The sequence below is a fragment of the Cydia strobilella genome, chromosome 7 (assembly GCF_947568885.1).
Source record: "Cydia strobilella chromosome 7, ilCydStro3.1, whole genome shotgun sequence".
NCBI classification, from domain to species: domain Eukaryota; kingdom Metazoa; phylum Arthropoda; class Insecta; order Lepidoptera; family Tortricidae; genus Cydia; species Cydia strobilella.
The window spans coordinates 11,352,551-11,379,129 of NC_086047.1; the positions used below are offsets into that span (position 1 = coordinate 11,352,551).

The following is a 26,579-nucleotide window of genomic DNA, read 5'->3' on the forward strand; positions in this document are numbered from 1 at the left end:
GGTTGCGAAATAATCATTTGGTAACGATTGGTTTGTCAAATGAAACTTTGGCGAAAAGTTGGTTGCCAAGTAAAATTCGGCAATACAATTTTCGCCAAAAAGGGAGTACAGCACACGAAGACACAAAACTACAGCCGTTTGTAACTGATTACATTATACTCGTATTACCTGGGTCAAACACGTTTTAGAAAAATGTCACTTCTGTGGACAATACAATAAAAGCTAAATTTGGTACCTACATATATAACTTTTATTGTATTGTCCACATCCCGTTTTTCTTATTTGAGTCTCATGAGTTCTCTGAAAAAATGTATTTCGCCTGTAAAAATGCCGCGTAAAAATTAGCTTTAGATTCCCTTAAATTTACGATGTCTACAGAAAATACGCGAACGAGTTTGCTATAAAATGTGTATGACCCACCTATACGTAATAACCGTGACAAGTCAAATTTCAAGACTACCAATGTATATGTATTAGTTGATTATCGATCGCAAGCGTGTAAGTTTATGTTAACTTGTGTGTGTAAAAATAAGATACTTATTAATAAATACCTAACAAATAATCAATTTAAACCACGTTTCAAAAATGTGTAAAATACTCTAGTCATATTTATGCTTTCGGCGCGTGCCTACTACACAAATAATCGGCGTAATAGTAGTTTATGTGACTGCTATATAATGCCTAATTATGTACAGTTACATACACTGCTCTATCTACACACACATATTATAAACTATCTATGATATATTCACTAACCTCATATTACAGCCGACATTGGGGCATAGTTGCTCTCTCGCGGAATTCGCGGATATGAGGTGGCGTCTCCGAAATATCTTTATCGCACATTTTACACGAAACTTTTGCTAGAGTTACTTTAAAAACAACAAAACAAATTATTTTTTACTTACAAACTAATTAAAAGACAAACTGCACGTCAAATGGCGGCAAAGAAAACTTTTATCACGCATGTCACGCATCCGTAGTTTTTTCTTAATTCGGAGACAAACTAGAGTGGGGGTCGATTGCCATATCGTTCGATACCAACTAACAAGCTAGATTTGTCAAATTTGTATGCAATTGACATTTCATTTCGAATAAAAAATTTGCTGTAACAAAACAGTTTATCTTAATGTTGGCCATTATTTACGGATTTTGAAGGCATCATAGAGGGTTTATGATATGTGTTTAGATAAAAGTGTTTAAATGGCAACAAAAAGACACGCTGGCGTTGCGAATATTGTCGCGCACTGTTCAAACAATTAATATGACGACAATAGCCGTAATGGATGCAAGTGGGGCGAGGCTGCGCACTTGCCTAATCCCGTTTAAATCATGTACGCCGAATACTCCAGCCATGCGGATCCGGTGGCGCATAGCCTTACAAGTTTGTACTTTACAACATGCTAAAGTAGAGTTAGACCAAGATAACTCTACAGCTATTTTGATAGCACACTGTGCTGTGTGGGTTAAATTATGACTTTTAAAATAACAGTTGCACTGTCTGTGCTATAAAAATCGCTACAGAGTTATCTTGGTTCAACTCTATTAGGTACAGTACTGCCGAATAGCTCCAATATGGTAGATAATATCTACTAGATATGGCTGAGATATTAAGAACTATGAATTTATTTTACATTAGGTAGGTATATTTAAATTCTTTCTTGTGACTACGCGACGGTTCCCAATTTTATAATAGTCTGCGTTAGCTAACATTAAAGTGATGAGATTATAATATCGCTTTTCTTTCTTAGTTTAAATTGTTCATGTTCTTATTTCAGTCGTCTAAATAGGCCAAGCAGGTAAATAAGTGCAAGACACGTGTTACACAATTTTACACGTATTTTGTAAACATGTTAACATTTGGTGTTAGCAAACACTAACCCCTATAACCTCGGCGGAAGTGACACCGGTGACACAAGCGACGCCAGGTGAAACAATGAGGTGTCAAACATCCCGGCAAACGTGTAGAAAGTGACTGTTATGATACCTTGATGACACAGTACATAGGACAATCAAATTAGATTTTATCGAAGAATTAATAATCGTTTTAATAATTAATTGAAGAATTAATAATCGTTTTAATACCTTCATTTGGGGCTAAATGCGTATAATTCCATTCACAAACATTACATGTAAAAGATGAAATGTCTCGCAACGCAGTTCTTCTATCACAAAAAGTTTTCAAATGTAGGTAATGTTAAACCAAGTTGGTTACTTTAGTCAGTACCAGCGGATGTCCACAGAACTCGATTTCCACTGGCTTGCCTATTTTAAAACCGTATCAATATTAGATATTATCTTTATTTTTTTTATACATATAACCGTAGATGCTGGCAGCAGTTTCTCGCTCTATCGCAATACTTATCCTTTACTTATGATTTACTTCGAACAAATTATACCTTATTTCTGAAGTATGGTAACCAAAGGAGCTAATTAGCATATTTCAGTGGGATAACTACTTAAACGTACCTACTTATTTCAGAGTCGCGTTAGGTTAGTTTAACGACCGTTTTTAACGTATTATTATTAACATAATTGACTCGTCTCTAGCCTAATGCCACTTATAACGCAAACGCGCGCACGGCACGCGTACTACTTTGCGTACATTTCCATACTGGGATATACTTGTTATTCAGGAGATAACATGATGTTATCTTGATAACTTTCTCGTTATTCAAGTCACACCGAGATCTATTTTATGTAATTTAGTAGTTTGTAGTAATAGCAAGTTATTAAAATTCTTGAGGTTTATCGTTTTACTTTCTAGCAATACGGGGTACCTAACTAGGAAAACTATAACATCTAGTTTTATGTAATACATACAGTGATTTGTGATCATATCGCGTTTACAGACATGCTTAATGTTACTACAGGGTGTCCCAAAAAGGACGCAAGATTTGAAATTGATGAAAAACACATTTTTTTTCCGTTATAATACATTTGTATATAAAATCTTGAAATACATAAAATAGGGTTATTTGTGGAATTAATACGTCAGGTAAATGTCCTCCTAGGCTTTGCTGGCACATACGCACTCTTTTGTCAAAATTTTCTATGACCATTTTGCATATAGATGCGGCTGAATTTCTCCGATGCAGCGTCGAATTTCCTCTTTTAAAGCATGAGTGGTTGTGGGCTTATTGGCATACTGCCGTGTCAGACGTATCTCTGCTATCTTTAGATAGCAGAGATACGCCTAACCAGTGCAAAATGAAACTAGACACTATGCTTTATATAATACTTAAACAAAATTTCAAAAAATGCCTTTAGTTACTGAGATATTTCATGTTTTAAGATAGACGTTTTCGAATTTTTGGACATTGAGTTATGCGTATCTATTCTAACTCAAGTTAGAATAATTATGCGTAACTCTTCGCAGTTTTTTTACGGCAAACTGGATATCTACTATCTCGAGTTATCATAGTTTCGCGTAACCACACGCAGGTAGTACGGCGATAGGCGGCTCGCGGTGAGGCGGGGCGCGGGGCGCGGAGGGAGCGGCTCGTCGCTCCTTGCCACGTGTATTTGTTTATTTGTGTCATTTTCAAGCAAAAGGTACCACATTGTCGCTTATCATAAGGACATTCTGACAGGTTTTTCGTATAAAGATACAAGCAATTTTCGTCCTTATTTTACCTTAATATTTTTACTAGGTATCTTCTAATACCCACAATAAATTTACACCAAACCTGAACCAAAACCTGAGTTCCACTAGGTACAGCCGGGGTTCAGCATCAGCTCTATCTTGGGTACTGCTCTCCCAAGTGCTCATCAAGGCGTGTCGGATGACCAAAACAGCGTTTGCCTACGTTGCACCAAACCTGAGTTCCACTAGGTACAGCCAGGGTTCAGCATCAGCTTTATCTTGGGTACTGCTCCCCCAAGTGCTCATTAAGACGTGTTGGATGACCAAAACAGCGTGTGCCTATGTTACACCAAACCTGAGTTCCACTAGGTACAGCCAGGGTTCAGCATCAGCTCAGCTCTATGTATACTAAAACCTTCTCCAGAATGTAACAAACACTTTTCTGAAAACCGCATCAAAATCGGTTCAGCCAAACGCGAGATAATCGCGGACAAACATACGGGTCAAACTGAGAACCTTTTTTTAAGGCGGTAATTTTTTTTTTGTAACTGACCTGCCGTTAATTCCGCCTTTTACACTTACTGGGATTAAATATTAAATAAAGTACATACAAACAAACACACACATACATACATACATACATACATACATACATACATACATACATACATACATACATACACACTGACATACATACATACATGCAATACATGCCTACGCTATTAAACATAAGGCTCTTTCCACCAATCGATTGATCTACTTTATAACCAATGATGTAAGGACTGATGGAAATCGGGCTCCTTGTATGTAATGTGAGTTAGCACATTATAAAATGGATTATCTTGTGTAGTCTGGTTACGCGTTTTACTAGGAGCACTAATACAACGAACTCTTACAACTTAAGATAAAATAACTACGCGTAACCACCTCAATATTCCCCATGCCCTGGTTACACGTTTTACTAGAAGTTGATACAATGTAGTCTTCTAACTTTAGATAAACGAAAACCTTAATAAGCCCGCGAGCCGTGGCCACGCGAAATATTATGAGCGCTCATACAACGAACTCATCTAACTTTAAGTTAACATAGTTACGCGCAACCACCAAATGTATGAAACAGTGGTTACGCCAAACTATGTTTATGCATTTATTTCAAAAACTATGTACTTTTACAAGAAAAAAGTAAAGAAATATTATTCTTCACGTCTATTGAAACACAAAACACATATTAAAAATGACTTAACTCAATAAACTCACGAAATATATGAGTTTATTAGTTTTCACGCTCACCAAAAACTTTAAAGTCGATTTACTCAAAACTGTGTTTTTTGAGATAGCAGAGATACGTCTGACACGGCAGCATAGACTTTAGACTTTAAATAAACCTAAAAAGAAGTCTAAAGGCGTTAAATCGCAAGATCTAGGGGGCCAATTCTGATCACCGAATCGATAGATCTCATAGATCACACGACTAGGAATTTTCGAACCGTACCCGCCAAACTTTCATTACTTTTGAAATATTGTTCAATAATAAAAACGCGTTGATCTTTCGTATAACCCGCTAAACATTCGCTGTCAAATAGTTTTTTTTAGGGTTGCCAGCACTAAAATACAAAAATGGCGGCAAATTGAAATCTTGCGTCCTTTTTGAGACACCCGTTAGTAGTGATGAAATGACGAAAAAAAAGTCATCATTCGCTTGGGGTCGGCGCAGCATGTCTTTTTCTTCCATACATCTCTGTCACCCGTCATCTCATCATTCACTTGCGTTCGTTTCATATCATCTCTCACACAGTCCATCTACCTTTCCTCGGTTTTCCTCTCCTCGTACCTCCCTCCACATTCATTCTTAATACCTTTCTCGTCACATGACTGAAATGAATGAAATGATGAAAAAAAGTGCCAACTTAAAAAACTAAGAACTTAGGTTAAGCGCGTATAAATTAAAACTACCTTGATACATAGGTACTCAATTTGTATTTGTATAAATTAAATATGTCCCAAAAGAGAGCTTATTATTTTTCTACGGCTGATAAATTATTTAGGGAGCTCTGATGGAACAAAACGAATACTTACGCAGATACATTTCAATTAATAATATATTTTTCCCCACACCAGCTCGTAAAGGCTCCTTTTGTACAATTCAAAATGTGAAGCAATTTGTACTACTGTGTGTCTACATGTGTAGCAATTTCACGCTTAAGCAAAGTTTGTTTAATCCTAGTGCTTTGAAACCCTCGCAACGCTCATGATTCCACTTTTCGAAACACGAGCGCGGCGAGCCTTTGCTTGCTAGGATAACTATCTATTCTCAGTTTATGTAGATTGAATATTTGAAATTGTTACATACAAAACTTTGGGTCAGCATATATAATGTTAAAATCTTTGTGACACTGACAAACCAACTATTTTAGGGCTTAGTCATGGCTCTTTCACATTTTACAGAAGGTCACTTCAAAGTCGGACTGGCATTGACAAATTTTGCTGTATACTTCGTTTTTTTAGCATTAGCAAGAAGGTAAGCGATCTTGACGTGTCTTTTTATAAACAATCACTTGAAAAATAAGTCACGGCAAATATGTTACAATTGTTAATTATATACGATCTTTTACATTCTTTTGCTTTCATAAGTAATATAAACTAATTTTTTAAAAGCATTTTTCAATAAAAAGACACGTCAAGTTTGTTTACCTTATTACTAATGATTTCGTAAGGGGCCCACTGACTATCAGTCCGCCGGACGATATCGGCCTGTCAGTTAGAACAAAAATTTGACAGTTTCGAACAACTGACAGGCCGATATCGTCCGGCGAACTGATAGTCAGTGGGCCCCTAGCATTATTAGAATCTCGACGAAGAAACACATTTTATTTGTAATGACTGTTTTATTTATAAGTTATAACTAAATACTTTCCAGGAAATCCTCTTACATAATATTGAGAGCACTTCCAATTACTTTGTAGTACCTATAGTGTATTAGATAAGAGACTCTGTTGCTGGAGTTAACAAAGATATCTTACGTTTTTGGTGACACTGGAGTTACAATCTTCACGTGTTCATAGGTAGCGCTATTCGCAACATCAGGCGATCTTCGCTTGTTTACTTAAATAAGAAACGAAAATCTCGTCATTAAGCTAACCAAACAATTAATTTCCCATATAATTGCAATGACAACGCAATAAAGTTATGTCACCTTGCCGCAACATCTCATACTTCCGATTCAGATCTAGGTCTCGTAATGAGCATTCTTCCTATTTTTTACCAAACTTTGCCTTTAGCTTTCTAAGTTTCATAATGTTATTGTTCTTTGTTTTTAAATATTTTGCATACAGAGATAAGATTTTAGATACATACTACTTTGATGTTACACCTACACTCTTGAATTCATACAGGTACTAGTGTCAATTAATAATTTACGAACTGGATATAAAATTATATATGTAAGCCTGTAGCTTATAGGGTCGGTCTTTCAGGAAAAAGATGACTCACGTTAGACCGGGCCGGAGCTTCCGTCGCTTCGTTTTCTATGGAATTTCTATGGAACGTTTTCACGTGATCACCTGTCATGTCATAGAAAAGTAAGCGCCGGAAGCTCCGGCCCGGACACGGCCCGGTCTAACGTGAGTCATCCTTAAATCGGATGTCGGTAATTTAGATGCATATACCTACTTAAACTTTGACTCCTAAGTTGGTCGCTCCCAAATTCACCTAAGCCTCACATTTAAGGCTTACGGTCCTAACTAGGTACCTATAGTTTTAGTTTAGTTTTAATTTATTTAGTAACCGGAACATGATCATCACATACTTACATAGTAAGTCAGCATTTCACAATATTATAGAGTATGAATTTACAAAGTGAATACGCTTAATATTTAAGAACTAATAATAAAATCTATTTAAAACTTATTAAGTTCAATGAAACCTAAATCATTTTTAACCGGAACAGAGTTGCTTTTTTGTCTCATTCACTTTTCAAACAATACTAAATAAACTATATTTTCTTGTATGGCTAGAAAGCTAGGCATACCTACATACCTATACCATATACCAACCTTTTTAGCCAGGTCGTTTACCTTTTATAACGTAAAACGTAATATTATACATATAACATGAAGTCTACAAATCCATATCCTTTTATGCCTGACTGTTCAATGAAACCCTCTTGCTTATCCTCCACTAAACCGTTATCTGTTTTTGTCATTCTGGTCACACAGTTGAAAGTGATAGTAGACACCCGTGTGCAGAATAACTATGCTAATACTTGTATATGTAAACAGTGGTTGTTAGCGGCTTGCGATACGTAAGGAAAACCCCGAGGAAATGTAGTATTTGCTTTACGGCGTCTAGTTTTCACCTGGGAAAACACTGAAGTGTTTAACGAGTTCAGATAACAGCGCACGACGCGTCACATGACTTGATTTCCTAGAAATATAAATAACATATATGCTAATGCATATTTCGGATTAAATGTTAGGTTAGGTAGGTACTTCATAAGGGTCTTCTTCTACATTCCTAACAACTTTTGTTCTAAAATCACTTGGCCTAACCGTTTTGTCCTAATGGGTATTTAACCTAATGATCATTTAGCATAACAGTTACTTGCCATAGTGTACTGGAAGCCCTACTATTTATTTGTCCTAAGCATTGTTGCCATAATGATAAAAAATCCAACCATTTACAATAACATTGTTTTTCAAAAAAAAACTTTTGTTCTAAACTATTTTACAATAACTTTTTTGTCCTAATATGTATAGCCCTAGTGTTCAATAGCCATAGTGATTATTTACCATAGTATTAGCCATAGTAGTAGTAGTAGTAGTAGTTTTAAATTGTTGCCTGCCCTAATGCAATATTTATGTAAATGCAGTCAGCAATACTATTAGCTTAGCACCTCTGCATGCGTTTTTATATGCAGGGGGGCTAAGCTAAATGATTTGCTGACTGTACATAAGAGTAAATAATCATTATGCCTAGCTATTGCTAGAAGCATACGTTAGGTTAAGTTAGAACTGTCAACGCCACGAAAACGAAGTGTTGCCAGAAGAGTAACTTAGGTTAGGTTACAATTGCGACCCCTACGAAAAAGAGTTGTTCCAAGAAGAGTAGGTTAGGTTAAAACTGCGACCCCCACGAAAACGAGTTCTTTCAAGAAGAGTAGGTTAGATTTAGATTAGAACTGCAACCCCTTCGAAAACGAATTGTTGCCAGAAGAGTACGTTAGATTAGGTTAGAACTGCGAACCCCAACAAAAACCGGACAAGTGCGAGTCGGACTCGCCCACTGAGGGTTCCGTACTTTTTAGTATTTGTTGTTATAGCGGCAACAGAAATACATCATCTGTGAAAATTTCAACTATCTCGGTTCATGAGATACAGCCTGGTGACAAACAGACGGACAGTGGAGTCTTACTAATAGGGTCTCGTTTTTACCCTTTGGGTACGGAACCCTAAAAAACGACTTGTTATCGGAAGAGTATTAGGTTAGGTTAAAACTGATTAGGATAACTATAGGTACAATTAGGAAAACGAATTGGTGCCAGTAAAGTACCGTAAATTGGGGTGAGTAGGGTTCGCGGGGAGAGTTGGGTTATGAATGGGGAGAGAAGGGATGAAAGGGGGGTGATATGGGTTTTTAAAGCTACTGCTACAAAAATAATGTATTCCAATTTAAAATGGAGCTATAGTAATACTCATTATAAAAAAAAAAACGATCCAACAATCTTCCAAAATCACCTTTGTATGAAAACCCATCTCACCCCAATTACGAGGGACTACGGAGTGAGGTGGGATTTCCTGTTTATCGTCAAAGTTATGAAATGGTTACATACTACTACCCAAAATAAAATAAAAACTCAAATACAAACGTCCGGAACACTTATTATATACACCATTCAGTTTGCATATGTAAAAATAAAATGTTATCGAGGTAATGTCAGTTTTGCTCCTACTGACCCCATTTTACGGTATGTTAGATTAAAACTGATAAGGATAATCAAAATTAGGATAAAAAAAGCCGTATGCAAAATTATAATATAGGGGAGTATATTTTACTATCGAATTACGCCGAAAAAAAAAGGGTATCAAAATAACCCTTTTTTTAGTTTTGTATAATTATGTTTAAGCTAGTTATAAGAAAAATTGCTACACCCCACCGGGGTCCATGTGAAACTTTACATAATTTGTAACATCTATGTACATACCATGGTTTGCAATAAAGATTTACTTTACTTTACTTTAACCCCAAATTAAGTTTAAAGTTGATCACAATGATCACCACTTTAGGTTTTTTTCAAGAGATACCTGCATTAATAATAAAAAAATTGGTCAAAGTAACCCCATTTCGCGGTATACATTTTTCATTTTACATATATGGATTTGTGGTAAGTAAGTAATAAGATATCAGTACTACTTACTACATTTTATTGTTAGGTTAAATTTCCAAAATCTAAATCTTCTTTCTTTTATGCCTCAAGGGCCTATTTTAGATTAATTTAGTTTATACTACATTAAAAATAAAATACAGCATTTGAGAAAATCTTAAAAATAATATACATGTAAAAAAATCCGCAACGCAGGCTTCGTCAGCAGCCGCGCAGTTTATTATTTGTATTGTAGTACCTGTATATTTGACTACATACTAAGTAATAAAGTTATTGATATTAACTAATACAATAAATACATTGTTAACTACATATGTAAATAAATGATTTTAAATTTATTTTATGGGACTGGACATACCTTAAATATGAATAAGTAAAATTAAAAAATATATATTGGTTTGAACGTAAAATTAGTTCCTGGGGAAGTAAAATTACTGTCTCACACACTAGGTCTTAAAACAAACTGGAACTGACCGAACTGCCGGGCTATGATGCTTTGTCACCATTTCATTTATCATTGTATAAGTGAAAAGACGGCATATCTGATAAGTGATTTAATTCGGTATAAAGTCGCGAGGATAACGTATAAGTGACAAATGATAGCGATGAGGTTTTGAAAAATCAATTTTAAGCTCGATGACTTAAGGTGTATTTTAAAGAATAGATTGTTAAATCACATTCTACCACTTATCCATGTACAAATGACATAGACAGTTATAAATTATCCATGGTTTGAGCTTTTGAAAAATCAATTCTAAACAAGTTTACTTAAAGTGTATTTTAATGAATATTTGGCTAAATGACATCCTATCACTTATGTACATGTGATATTGATAGTTAAAAATTATCCATGGTGTAAGCTTTTGAAAAATAAACTCTAATTGAGTTTATTTAAGGCGTTTATTAAAGTAAAACTTTTATACCGTCGCCTCAAATTTAACCGTCTTTAGCATGTCGCATTACAGCAGTAGTAAAATTCTACTTTAATCATATAATATACATGTAAAAATGTTCTTCTAAAATGGAAATATGCAATGTAAGAATTTTGTGCTACGGTTTGAAATTGTGTTACGATTACGACCCTATCGAATTCATTGTTTACCGATGTCCCCGAAGGCGCCTGTAAAAAACTAGGCCTACCCATTGGAGTGCCGGCTTTCGCCTGCCGTAAGGCCCCTTTCGTTTCGACGCCCTGTCTGAGGCCTAGCGCTCCGGCTCCGACCAAGTCCCCGCTGCCGCCGCTAGTCGCGACGGTGCACCGTGCACCACACATCGAGAGAGTATCGACTCTGCAGTATCGTGCCAGACGTTAATTTTGAATTGTTTAGTTATACATAATTATATACTGTAGTTTGTGTTTGTTATTTTTCTCATTTACTATGTTACTATTTTATGGTGTTAGATGCAATGAGTTCTCTGTCTGAGTCGTCGTGCCCCTTACTGTCTTGACTCGTCGCGAGTGTTCACGTCCCGAGGTCTTAAGTCGCATATTACTCGTAAACACAAAGATGTTCCCCACCTTATGCCTCCGCAACCCGCCGGCGAGGCCTCTGTTCGCTTTAATATCACACCACCAGCTCCAGCTTCACAAACACATAGCTGTAGCCTGGACCAACTTGTTTCATTAAGGGTCAGTGCGATCTGTATCAGAAGAAGCAGGATTTCTTACCGCCATGCCATTTTAAATGCGTCTATCTTTCTCAAACATGCATGAATTAGGTATTTTATTTAGTAACTAGCTTTTCTATGTGACTCTGATCCTATTAGCAGATGCTTTTAGGGGTAAAAGCTATCCTATATGTTAATCTTATGAATGATACTTTTTGTTCCGCCATGTCAACAGTAATCTTCATTTAAGAGTCCCGGGCAAGCTCGGCCGAATTTCACCTTCCCATACAAGCGGAGTTTCGTTCTCATTTTAAAACTAAGTGTTGGATTTTAATGAAACCTTGCATATTCGATAACATGAGGTATATCTAGGTCTGTAATTAGTTTATATAGCTCTCGTAAACGTAAACGAAATAGAGCAAAAACAAGTTTTCTGTAAAAAAACTTATATTCGCTGTATTTTTTTTACTATGGTATCTGAAGCTACATAAACTAATTACAGCCGGGCTAGCACATGTTTGGCGCGAGAGTTTCTCGTCACGACATAAAATACTCGACCCCCTTTAATTCATACAGAAAGACGGGTAGTCTATCTCGCGGCGAGATACTGTCGCGTCAATCATTAGGTAAGGGAAATTAGCTAAAATTACGGCATAATTAATGGAAGACTTTTTTAAATTGGGATATGTACGTTATGGACCGAAGTTATTTTTCATCAACCCTCCCCATCCCTCCCCCCTCTGCGTCACCCCCCCCACCGGGCCCGGGCCCGTAACCCGGTTTTTCTCAATTTTTAAGGAAACCGTTCAAGATACAGAAAAAGTGTGTAGGAACGAAGTAATCCTTAATAAATTTGCTATTAATCTCTTATACACACTACAGTGCTATCACTTATAGTTTTTGTGCAATCTGTCACCAAAGATGCAAATTTTTTAGCATTTAACGTTTTTTTCTTTTTTAAGATAACTTTTCTCAAAAAATACTCACGATATCGCCCAATTTTGTTTTATTTAAGTACATAGTTAATATGCTCTTTAAAACTAAGTATTATTTATTATTAAACTCCTTCATTTGACGATTTTATGCCATTTTGAAAATACATCCTCGTCAAACATATTCAAAGTCAGCGAATATCCTTATTAACCACTTGTCTGTATGAATCGGACCCTAACCGAAATTCATACCTAAAGCACAACCCGAGGGTGAACCCACGATTTTCGACCACCACATACATATGAAAAGTAATGAGCGAAAGAAATATAGATAGATGGATTTTGCTGTTAGGACACTCTTTACGAATGGGAAACGTAAACATTTCAAAAGTTCCCTACGTGTGTCCAATGTATATGATTCCGTGGTTACTTTTTAGGTTTCCGTACCCAAAGTGTAAAAACGGGACTCTATTACTAAGAATCTACTGTCCGTCTGTCTGTCACCAGGCAACAACACGTGCGCTTGTTCTTTAAGAAATTCAGCACCTGAATAGATATTCAGGTCAATTTGGTATAAACTGGTCGGAATGTCTATCCTACCTATTCATAAACATTTGTCTTAAACTGAAACTGAAAAGTTCAGACTCAAGGTTTGTCAGGGAGCAATGGAACGCAGCATGCTGGATGTTCGTAGAACCGACCAACCGAGCATATTACATATAAACACCGCACTGCGATCCAAAACCGGTATTGTGGATGTGGGCATGAAGGTCGCAAAGCTATAAGTGGGCTAAATGGGGCTGGGCAGGGCACGTTGGCCGAATTAACGAACTAGCCACATACTGGATCCCACAGGATGGACCTCGGAGCAGAGGAAGACCAAAATAGAGATGGCAGGACACTTATTTAGAAAAGAAGTGGGAGTGTGCATTGGACAATTTGGATAGGACTAAATAGCGGTGAGAGGAAAGGCCTTTGCCGAGCAGTGGAACACTCTTATATATGTATAGGCTAGTAAAAAAATACACAAAATAGGTGACATAGACAATATCTAAATTAATTCCGTGACCATAAGAGGTTCAAGTGCTGAATATCTAAAAAAAAGGCATAGAGCATGTCGGGCCATGCTCATTGTAGGGCTCCGTAGTTACCCGTCCGTCACAATAGGCTGCCTTGAATGGAGCCTATTAGTAAGTAACAACATAACAGGCAAAAGGGAGTAGGTAAGAAGGGAAGTTTTAGCGATAAGTCAAAAACGACTTTTCATTGAATGTCTTTCTACAGCTCTACATTCACGATATTTTTTTTTGTTTTGAACCCACGGTTCAAATGATAGACTTATGTACGAAATATAATTTGATATTTACGAGTCGCTTTTCGGTGAAGGAAAACATCGTGAGGAAACCGGACTGATTCTAACAATGCCTAGTTCCTCCTCTGGGTTGGAAGTCAGATGGCAGTCGCTTTCGTAAAAACTAGTGCCTACGTCAATTCTTAGGATTAGTTTGTCAAGCGTACCCCAGGCTCCCAGGAGCCGTGGCAAAATGCCGGGATAACGTGAGGAAGAAGGGGGTTCAAATGTTAGGCACACATTGCACTTGGCCGGTTTTTTTTTTAACCCATCGTAAATTTGAATGGTTTATGGTGGGCTACTCGACCAATCATATTGTCGCATTGCGTATGTTCTATCCCTCACGCGCGCACGCGGTAGGCCACTTCTATTATAGTACGATAACTTTTATTATTCGATGACAATACAGCCCATGAGAAAAATCTAAGATCATCAGTATTTTTGTTAAAATGTTTTCAATCCTCGATTTATCGTAGGAAATGTCAGAAACTGTTTAAAAACCTAATATATTTTTTTTTCGGTTGATTTATATTTTATATAGGTATATGTCCATGCCAAATTTCAGCTTTCCAGCACTAACGATCACGGAGCAAAGCCTCGGACAGACAGACAGACGAACGGACATGGCGAAACTATAAGGGTTCCTAGTTGACTACGGAACCCTAAAAAAGAAAAATCCTAATTCCCAACGATAGGCTACTCGCAAGCATGTAGACATCTCGGAAACCCCAGTATAACGTGACCGTGAGATTCGTAACAACCTATGCGTAATCGGAGAGCTTACTTATACCGGTTTCTTTAGCCATTGACTCGCGTATACACAATACTTGGTTGTATGAAGTAACATTGAGAAGGTTGCATATACCTACCAAATTTTTCAAGCCCATTCTTTATTTATAATTTATAATTGATATAAAGTACATATTAATTACTTTCATTAGCTTTATGCATACTTACCTTATGAACTTCATCTTTAAGTTCCACATTTATTTCTATTAATACAAAAAAATACCAAAAAATTAATTAGCTATATGTGTATTTATTTATATGCATGCTGCGCCGACCCCAAGTGAATGGGACAAGGGCAAGCGAATGATGATGTGTATTTATTTATATTAAAAAGTATACAGAAATTTACAAACTTAAAACCTACATCTAAAAATTATGGATACTATATACTAGGGTCGACTCGACAGGTACCCGGGTAAACCTCTGGCGATGGATTGCCGGGACCGCTCGTCTCCTGGGAAGAGATATCCATTTGTCCTTAAGTCTGTAAACAACCCACCACTTTTATGATTTGGTACCTTAGCTACACGTAGCTAATATTGAATAATACTTCCATAAATATGGAAGTACAAGCTTCGAAGAGTCCTAAAGAAGTTGCATTTAATAACAAAAGTTAGGTACATATGAATATGAATATGCATTGAAATATTTAGAAACACTTTAATTTTCAAAAATACACATTCAAGCCTTATTTTTTTTCATAGTCCTCGAAATTCTACGTAAGTATGTATTAGGAAAAATGTACAAATATAATGTTACTGACTATGTATGTGATTACGCCGTATAAAAGGAACATCATTATAGTTCTTATCACCTGCGTCAGTGGTGTTCAGTACCACAATGGACATACCTTCTATTCACCGCAGTCACAAATTGATCCAGGTACTTGCTGGCGGTAGATTAAGCAATGGACAAGCCATGGTCTTGTCCAGTTCCCCTTTGGTAACTACCGTCAGTTAATAGGTGCAGTGATTTTAGAACCTAAATAAAGAGTTGTAAGTTGGTATGTCATTATTAAACAAGTATTAAGATCAAGATGGTGGTAAAGGTGACAAGAATGATTTGAGGAACAGTGCAACATTATATCTTTACTTTAAGATGTGCCGAGAATCCATCGCCATATTGAGGTTTGAGCTCGGCGTCGAATTCGCCACACAAATAGAGTGCCAATTTTTTGCGCACTCTATATATGTGACGAAACTCCTTGTTAGGCATATCGAATGGGTTGCATGCATCCCTTATGGCCCGTCGTTGCAGTTTTCTTTCCTCTTTTTCTTCAATAGCAGCAGCTGCCAAGAAGAAATGGTATCTTGCCATCCCTACAAAGAATGTATTGATAATATTATATGTAAATAAATGGAATCCAAATTGTATATATTATATTGAAAAAAAAAAACATATACTTACTGATATTTAACTCCAAAAACTGGTATATTTCAAAATTTATATTCCACAAGTTTTTTTCGCTAATTTTAGCAGAACAAACGAAAGATGTACTATCCTCACAAAAAGACCTTAAACCAAACTTCACGGTAGAATATGATGGAACTTGCATTAATTCTAACTTAAGATCACATCAATGTACCATATTCTGACAAATAAATACTTTTCATTTCATTTCATTTCAAATCCCCTTCTAGTATTCAAGTCCATGTGTTTCCACTTATCGTGCCCAGTGAGCACTACGATAAATTAATCAAAGGCTAGCCGTCAAAAATCGACTATATGTCTAATTATCCAACAATCGTAGCCATTTACCGGCTATTGCTGTCAAAGTGGACAAACGTGTATAAAAATGTATAAATCTGGACAAGTGTCATATATATCATTTAACTTATCCACTTATCATCAAATTTTAAGGGGGAAATTTAGACAAATGACATATTATCCAACGACCATGTTATGCAGTATATCATTTACCGGCAATCGTTGTCAAAAGTGGATAAGACGTCAAAACTGGATAAAATGTCAGTTTTATCATCATTTATACAGCTATATCATTTATACAGTCGAGCATCATAGCCCGGCTGATGATTACGATTATAACAGATAATTAAATTAATGGCAAGTGATACTATACTAATAACACTTCGGGCCATGGTTGCTGCCCCCATCTGAACCTACATCTGCGTACGAGTTCATTGTGCACAGCTCTAGATCTTAACACTCAATTATCGAAATGTCAACGCCTCAACAACCAACCTTCTGTCACAATGCTGGCATAATTGACACATTAGCTATCAGGCGATTACGGATCGAGGGCAGATAGATGGTGACAGAGTGACAATAGTTCGGATCATGTGTGATGGAGATACTATTACTGTTTCGTGTCAAGATCTTACGCCACAAGGTTAAATGAAAGGTTACTTACTTTTCATTAATTAAATGGGGCGCTCAAGTTTGCCTGCCTTAGATTGAGTTTTATTTTACTTAGGTATATATCACAAACTATATAGAGATTAGGCTATGATGACTGCTTGCTGTTATTCAAACGATCTTAAAATAATTAACTACGTAAATTACTTTAAAATCAAATCAAATTAGTGTCGTTTTAAATTCATTTCTAGGATCTGATAGTAACGGCATGCTCGTTACATAAAATAAATAGACATAATCATATTCGTGTTCCGTACCTACTTATGTAGGTACTAACGTAAATATAATTTCTATATTTGGCTTACGGGCGCTGCTACCTATAAAGCACAGTGTTAAAAACCCTCAAATTGTCTCATTCAGTTTTTATTTAAAAAATGTATAGTTCTAATCGTTCAAAGTAGCTCACAAGAACGGCTTGCTACACCCGGGTCAAGTTTGACATCTGATAATATAAAAACTAGAAAGTTTTGGCAAGCCGGAGTTCTTGTGAGCTGCTTAAAACGAACGAAACGCCGAACGAGAACTATGCATTTTGCAAATAAAAACTGAATGAGACAAAATGAGAGTTTTTGAAATACTGTATAAGGTTGACTCTTAAACTTAGCTCGTTCTTGATTTTTTCGCACACGTTTCGTTTCGTTTTTCGTTTCGTTTTCGTAGTTACAAGGTTTATTAAACATATTCTTTTGATATCTCTTTATATTTTGAAACTTTCTATTACATTTATTTTTTACATTGCGTACGCCAAACCTTACAAGCAGAGTTTGTAGTTTGTAACCTTTTATTAACTATAACAAACAAATGTTGTTTTCAGATAGCCTGGCTCTCCCGTGGCGACGGTTACAGCTGCCCCTACGGACAGAACTGCGCCAACTCCTTCGAGCCTGCTCCCCCTGGACGAGCGCCACCATGCGCGCAGCCAGGCCTTACCTATTGCGTACACCCAGACCCTTACCCTGAGTAAGTATGATAGCCAGGTTCTACCGCGCGGCCACGGTTACAGCTTTCTCTACGGACCAAACTATGCTATCTTTAGCTCTTAGCCGAGGTAACCTGGTCACTCACGAGTCATGAGTATTTGGCGTACAAGTGTTAACTTTCCTCGTATTCCCTCCAGCCCGTTTTGTAAGCACATATTTTTAAGTGGATTGCATGACCTAATCTGTTCACCGCATTAGTAATGGTGAACATCTGTAATATATGCGAGTGTTGTGCCCTTACAGGATCTATTTCTCTGACATCGCAGAACGTCTGCTAGAAAAATGTTCCAGTTGTCAGTTAGCAGTGTGACAAGATCAAATACTGTGCTCAAAATAACTTATCCATCTTTTTCCAGACAAATAATCCGCCGGCTAATCGAAGCGGGACAGTACGATATCTCCACGCTGCTCTCAGACGAGACGCGGGACGACTTCAACTCCAACAAGAAGGTGGACCACGGATACGGCTACGGCCCTAACTCGCTACCCAACGTCGACCAGATCTCCATCGTCAACGAGCCAAAAAACTACAACACGAAGTTCCATTCCAGGTTCAATCATGGTGAGAATCTTAGATTTGTAGTATTTTATTTAGTATGCAGTTTTCTTTATATCTTTTTAAGGATAGGGACAGAAGAAGTGTAGAAAACTGCGTCAGCTGTTAACAGTCACTTTATAATTAGCATAATAATATAGTTGTAGTACTATTTAGTAGTAGTACAAATTGATGCTATGCTCTATGTGTCTTTCGATCTAAGTGCTTATTTCTATTTCTATACATAGTTCTTAGATTCTTTTTTTATTTTTATATACACCAACCGACCGAGTCCGTTCCGACAGTAAGCTCAATAACATATATGACATCCATTGGTATAATTTTTTTCAGAAATATTCTCCCAAAAGACTCCTCTCCAGCCACCATCTCCCGTGGACCCTTCGCCCTACAACATCAACGCCTTCCAATCGTCAAACTTCTCCAAATTTGGGTACCAGAACCCCAACTACTGGGCCCCCAGCAGCTTCGACTTCGAGAACAAAATCAACCGGCCGACTAACGTCTACAATCAGAACTTCTACAACACTCCCTTTAGTCAATATGATAGCGCTGATTGGTTCAGACAAGCGACGAGTGGAGTCACGCAGTATAATCCTAATGAGTGGTGGAAGTAAGTTATAATTATATATGTGCCATTTTCAGTCAAAAGGGTACTTATTGTCGGTTGTCAATAAGGCGCTATTTCCATACAGCTCCAATTTGAAATCAACCTTATTGACAAGCGACAATATGGTACCTTTCTTTTTAAGTCTCTTTTATTATAAAGGAACCCACGCTCTTGTCCATCCGGCACTATATGACTGTAGCCGCGGAAGGAGAAAGATATTTGTCATGCAAGGTTGTTATATTAGTCTCAAAATCTTTGGTCTCAAAGAAGTACCTATAATAGTCTGCTTTTTTAACTATACGCCATAAATTAGGTATATAAGGAACAAATGAGCGGTCCACGCTATTTTATACGGGCAGTACTTCACATTAAAAAAAACAGACTAGGTAAGTAAAAAAGATAATCCTATAGTTGAAAACAAAATAATTCTATTCAGATACCCATCCCGCTCTGAAGTAACCGTACAGCGCTCCGTGACGTTCCCGACGCGGTCGACGAGGTACCGACGGCGGCGAAACGCGGAACTGGTGCGGGCGTCCGAGCAGAGGCAGCTCACAGGCACCGAGGCATTGAGGATAGCCTTGGGGCTGGCCAGGTAAGCTCAAGAATAATCAACTGTCTACTATAGGGTGACGAGTGCCGAGGCGCTGAAAGCCTTTGGGCTGGCCTGGGCCTTACTTGTAAGGTCACCACCAGTCAACTGGTCTACTATTGGGTGCAACGTACCAACGTAGAACTGGTGCGGGCGTCTGAGCAGAGGTAGCTTACAGGTGCCGAGGCATTCAGGATAGCCTTAACCCCCATTCATTTGCCGGTCCAGAATCAATACAGAACTCTGTGATTCTGTAGCATATGATAGGTTATGGGGCCGATGAGGTCAAGTAAGTCGGACTGCCCGGATACTCTGGTTGATGGACCAAAGTGAAGGGTACATTTGGTGAAAATACTGCAGTTTTTGTAACGTCTTACAAGCATCCACCGACCGTCCGTTCGTACGGCAGTAGGTACACCTTCTAGAATTCCCATTTCCATAGTCGGTCGCAAGTTTTTTAATCTACATGTAAACTTCCAGCGCAGAGACATCCGCGGAGCGTCCGCGACGGCAAGCGCCCGGCACCGAGGAGCTGTGCCGCGTGCGCACCGACTACATCACGCCGCGCGCCGCGCTCAACAACAAGGGCAGCTGGCGCTACGTCGTCAACATGCCCAACAACATGACGCAGCTGGTGCGCGCTGAGATATGCACGTGAGTCAACTCGAACAGACTCCCTCTAAGCTAACTCTGCGGCAAAGTGTGTAAGGATGGTATTCCATCTGTCTAATATCTTGGTCCAATGTGTATTCGCGTCTCACATTTTGCTTAAGGAAAGATTGAGACGCAATGCACATTGGACAGATGGAATTGGCCCTTAGACGGAATTATCCATATTAATATATTTTTATTTATTTATTAGTAGTTCGATAAAAAGCAGATTGGATAAAAAATAAGCTACCCAAATTACTAACTCCACGCAGACGAAGTCGCGGGCAAAAGCTAGTAGAAAAGTTTCATTTGCAAGCGACTTACAATGAAAAGTTTTCTTTCTTAAAATAATACTAAAATATCGGTTCCTTCTTAACGTAAAGATAGTTACCTAGTCGGCTACAAACTTGGGTACCAGTTGGTACCAGAGAAACAATTTTAATATGGGTCATTAATAGCGCCCTCTATGATGTAGTAGTGGCATCAAGCGAAAGTGACCACAGTATTAGCAGTGTTATAATTAGAAAACTTTAAATTATTTAGTATTAAATTACTATGAAATAAACATTTGTTTTATTATTTTATTTAATGTTTCACAGATCAAGTCAATGCAGCAACTTGTGCTCCGTGCCCGTCGGTTACAGTTCCCGTTGCGAGCAGAAATATATACAAAAGCGACTGGTGGCTCTGGAGTCCAGTGGTCAGAGTTTATACACGGATGTCTTTTGGATACCTAGTTGTTGTCAGTGTTCTATACTAGCCAACAACACTTAAAACCAATTTTATTCAGATACAACGTAAGCGTAATTTTTTTGTCGCGACTACTCGACACTAGGTGGCGCGCAAATCAAAGTTAAAAGCATTTCGTTAACATTCACTGCCAAGTATGTTAAGTATGAATTTACACAATTTTAATGCGAATTCAATAATAATAATTATGACGATTAATACCAAGTCAGGACATTTCGTAAAACATAGATTTAAGTTATGTTTTAATTTGAAAGTTCTACTTTACTAATTTCACTAATTTTTATAGGGTTTCTGCCTAGATGGCGTTGCTATTCTACGAACCCAATACGAACCTTAACACAACACCACAACTTAGAATTTTTGTTTTTCGTCTTGTTTCGTGTTTCGTTTTATAAAATGATTATTTATGTTTATGACACAGGCTGTGCTGTCAAAGTAGGTACATATTATTATTTTCTGGTTAGCATTGATTTATATGACTTTATCTTCATGCTCGGCGTTAGAAATAGCCAAGTCCACTTACAAAATTTCTTGCTTTTGGCAAGCCGAACCTAGAAAAGAAGTAAAAAAGTAAAAACCTAAAAATCTGCCTACGAGGTATAAAACTCGTACCTACTATATATTGTGTCCATCCATAACTCCATACAATATTATCTTCGATAAGTTTATTAAGTGTGTTGATCACTTTTGTCCTAAAGACAAGTATTATAATTTTAAATGCATAATTACGATTTTAACCAAGTATTAATAAGTTAAGTGGTTAAGTGTTTGTAAATATTAGCTTCCATATAAATTAAATGAACTTCATTTGTGACGTGTTTTTAGTTACTTGATATTTTGATAGTGTAACCTAGAATGCTTCAAAGATAAATATCATTGGATATCCTATTCATACATAGTCAATGATATATAAGTAATAGTAATATTTTATACTACTCTTGTTGTTGGAGGGATTATGGTAGCTATTAACAATTTAAAGAAATTATAAGCCTAAGTTATAAATAAGTTATTATTTATTAAAGATTGGTGAATGATAATGTGCAAATTTTCGTCACACGTTCATACATAATGTTAAACAGGTATACGATTTAGCGAACTAAATATATTCGAAATACGAATTTACTTGGAGATAAGAAAGGCTAAGAAGTCTTTAAGAGGATAGTGGAGCATCGCTTTTTCATGCAAACGTATTCCCTATTTCCTATCTGGATATTCATTCTGGATTATCATTATAGAAAACATTTTTACACAATTTGATGTACCACAGACCTTTCGTTTGACCGCTTGACGAGGAAAATGGGGACTAGGTTTGTATGGTATAACTGGTACCCATCCTTATTATTATCTCTTTTTCATGTAGCTCAGAGGCAAGGCTTGCTTCTGTTTGTAGTTAGCATTGTTAAGGCATATGGACAGTACTAATATTAAGCTGAGTGATTAATTTACCTATCTAACGTACCTACATGTTAATTAAAATGTAAATGTTTTTAGATGGGTTTAGACTTAGGATCTGTTTGACTTTTGTACATTTATTTAATTTCTTCAAATAAATCCCGATACGAAATACAATCGAGTTTGTTTTATTAACTCAACCCAAGTTGCTAGGTAATATAAAGTAAATCAAAAGTCACACTAGTGTATTCATATCGCATTAATATTTAAACAAAATTACGATACGAAAGATGCGCATCCATTTGTAACTAAGACCATCTATTGTCTACATACACTATACCGTTTGGTACTTACTTATCTTTTTTTTGTGTACAGTCGAGTTCACAAACATCTTTATAAGCCAACTTTCCGAAACTATATTTAATATTTACACGCCTCTAAGGCACTGACAAAAAAGTCCTGCAAATACATTTCTGGAACGTTGGCTTGTAAAGTTGTGAAGTTGTGAACTCGACCGTAACATATGGGTTGGACATAAAATTCGCGATCCTAGCCTGCTATCATAAAATGTGTAATTACCTACCGCGATTGTCATTTATTTATGCTACTTATAAAAGAAAACAAAACACCAACTGACATTCATTAAAATAAAAGGATTTTAAAATATTGAAAACGAATCAAATTCTACTTGACCCATCAGCCACCTCATAAATAATTTAGATAGGTATCCCGCGGCCTCAAGACAACATATTTTCCGTCTATAGAGTTAACGAGAGGGGCACATCTGGGGCTGGAACCCTTGGCGCACCCTTGGGGCTGAGCCTACCTTAACAAATTTTCCCTTAAGCTGTAAACATGTTCTGTATTTCCCGATTCAATGGCTCTTTGAAGTTGTAACTGGATTTTTTAAGAATTTTTCAAAATGTTTTTTTTGAAAACGTGAGTTCAAGACGTCAATAAATCCTAAGCTTTTTTTCTCATAGTTCCCATTAGAAAATCGCAACTATTTAAACTATGTAACCTCACTTCATAACTATCAGAAAAAGCCTAGAAAAAACAAATTACGACGAAAAAGCTTTCCATTAATTATCAAAACCACTGCTAAAACTCGAGCTTTCAAAAGTTTCAAGTAAAACGTCGCTACGCATAAAAGTAAAAGAGGAAGGGAAAAAATCAATGCTTGCATTTTATGTTCTGTGCGTGTGACAGATCGGTTGTCATGACTACCGCGACGGGGGAAGCGCATGGCGCGAAAAAATGACGTAAGTGACGTAGAACCGACAAAATGGCGCCTAATTTTCCCGCCTAAAGTCGTCGCTTACCGCTGCGTTCACAGTTATGACGTTTTGCGTTTGACATTTGTGAGTGTGCGTCGAAGAAGAAAGAGACGAAAGATGGGGTAAGGGAGCCGGTAATCGATATTACGCACTTTTGTAGCAATGAAATTGGCGCTCCGCGTTGCAAGAAAGGTCTGCACGTTGCAATCTTATTTTAAAATGTAGATAAGTAAATCTGCATGTTCGGTACATTTCATAAAAGTAAAACAATAGTTGAATAGGTTTATTTTATAAATTATGAATGTAGGTAGAGTTAGACCAAGATAAGTCTGCAACGATTTTGATAGCACACGCAGTGCAAGTGTTATTTATACCTACGTCATAATTTCATGGAATATTACGTTTCAAATAACACTTGCACTGCGTGTGCTATCAAAATCGTTGCAGACTTATCTTAGTCTAACTCTATCATTTGCTATTAGGCATTGCGTATTTTTACAATATTTTTTTTTATTTTAGATTTGAGCTTCAGCATTCACAATATATTAAAGTAGAGCGTAAATTTACGTAACATGAATGTATAATTAATCATAATGGGGTTACTATTAATTATCGTGTATAATTGTAGCAGTAGCTTACACAAAAAGTGCAATTAATGTGGCTACCAACAGATGGCGCGGTGATGAGTTTAACAGCGAGCGAGGAAATGACACAGTAGAGCGGGTGAAATTCTCGTGAGTCATCGTTCGGGGGTGCGTTGGTCAGTCGCGAATAATACTCGTTTTCTAGAATTTGGTTCTGTAGGCCGTAGGTACGAATGACTATTTTATGATTCAGCTTTCACGTTGGTGATAAATATTATAAATGCGTAAATGTCAGCGTGTGCCGCTGTGTCAAGGTTCCGTTTTAATTATAAGACAATTATTATTATTCTAATCCTAAAGTGCGCGCCGCAGAGGGCGGCTTATATCGGATATACCTATTACCTACGCTACTCTATAGTCCATCTAATTAAACTAACTTTGCACCGACTTGAATGAACATAGTGACTATAGTGATGCTGGGGCCACACTAACGGGAAACGCCGGGAAACGCGTTAATTCGACGTTTTTCAGGCCACACTGGGGTTATCGCGATAATCAACGTTTCCCGTTAGTGTAGCCCCGGCAATCCTGGCATCTGGCATCATAGAAATTTGACAAATTAATGATGAAATTACCACACTTTGTTATTATAAATGCCATGCAGAGTTATCTTGGTCCGACTCTACCTTATTAGATTGAGAATATATAATTGTTATTTTAACACTTAGCCATACAGACAGCATAGTAAGTAGCTGGGCGTTTTCTAAAATAAATATTGAAACCCGATATTTTCAAATCTGGACATTCTTGGGCTTATTCTACTCATCGTCAGCATTCTTCATCTTGCCATTAAAAAAAGATGTCCCAAAATGTCCATTCCATTAAGTCACGTTTTAGTGTGAATTTTTCTTTTGCATTTGTGGGTATGTGCGTGACGTAGTGGAATGTACAAGTTTCATATAAATTTTTGGGGCATTTTTTTTATTGTCAGAATTGAATATGCCAGTGATTCTGAGTTGAAAGAACCCAAAAACACCAGGATCTGTGAGAATCAGGTTTTCAATATTTATTTTAGACAACGCCCAGCTATTAACAACTTACCTAGGGCATATGCTTGTCTCGGAATAACAAGCAGACAACATACGTCATTCTACGACCCATACATTATCAATATGTAAATTTTGAACGACGGGGCGACTAGTTCATTCATTCATGAAGCTGTGACAAACATGTTAACCTATTAGTAAAGGTAGATAGATATTACAACAATTACAACCCATAATAGTTTTTTTAACAATCGTGACAAAATATAGAGCTTTTCGAGTACAGAGTTCAGTCGCCATCAAGTAGGTATATAGGTATATAGTAGGTGCTGTAAAATATCTGAACATGGCTTTACGTTAGGTCCAAAGACGGCAGTAAATTTCAGATTTTTGTAAAATCCTCGCCAAGACCAGACGAGCCAAGCAAAGCGCAAGAAGCGCTATCTCGAAGCGCTTCGTTTTTTTTGAACCCTCATAACTTGGGTTTGTATTAACCAGATAAACAAAATTCTCGGGATTTGATGTCAATAGTGGACTTCTTAAACATAAAAAGTTTCAACGGCCATAGCTCATACTCTAGATTTTATTGATATCTAAAAAACCTTGATTTCGTCACTGACTATGATATGATAATTTATATGATAGTAAAATAAATAAATAAATAAAATAAAAATAAAAATCATTTAATTCGGACGATAGTACAATCCATATTTTGTTAGTTACAATTATACTTAAATTACTATGTTAGTACCTAAACTAAGATGTTGGGAGGTCCAGTGCCTAATAAGTGCACTATCCCATCTCCCTGCCACGACGGTCAGGAGACTGTGGCGGCTGTCGCGCACCCTTCGGAGCGTCGCGGCGCAGCGCTTGCGCAGCGTCGCGTGGAAACCATCCACATGCGCGTCGGCGAACATGCCCGACGCGCTGATAGTGATGATCATCGAATTTCTTAGGGTAATTCCTCAAGAAAATATACTGATCCGTTGTCTCCAAATGTTAAGTAGTTAGGGTCAGAGTGTACCAAAGGGACCCAAGGAAAAAAGAAAAAAAAATCGACGAAAAGTACAAATATCCGAACCCAACTTTTTACTATTTTTTCGTGTAAGAAATGTCAAATTAAGTA

The 26,579-nt window shown here is 37.1% G+C and overlaps 1 protein-coding gene across 4 annotated transcripts in view; it reads left to right on the top strand.

The window, feature by feature from the left end:
- The window catches only part of LOC134743159 (protein spaetzle 5), a 55,398-nt gene extending 32,672 nt beyond the window's left edge, over window positions 1–22,726 (top strand). For 3 of the 4 annotated variants that reach the window (XM_063676504.1, XM_063676505.1, XM_063676503.1), the window contains 6 exons: window positions 17,836–17,981; window positions 18,358–18,563; window positions 18,888–19,167; window positions 19,601–19,759; window positions 20,237–20,410; window positions 21,007–22,726. In XM_063676504.1, coding sequence (XP_063532574.1) covers window positions 17,836–17,981; window positions 18,358–18,563; window positions 18,888–19,167; window positions 19,601–19,759; window positions 20,237–20,410; window positions 21,007–21,181 — 1,140 coding nt within the window. In that variant the 3' untranslated portion in view covers window positions 21,182–22,726. The remainder of the gene's footprint in view (window positions 1–17,835; window positions 17,982–18,357; window positions 18,564–18,887; window positions 19,168–19,600; window positions 19,760–20,236; window positions 20,411–21,006) is intronic. The other variant, XM_063676506.1, reaches the window with a different exon arrangement.
- The last annotated feature ends 3,853 nt before the right edge of the window (window positions 22,727–26,579 follow it).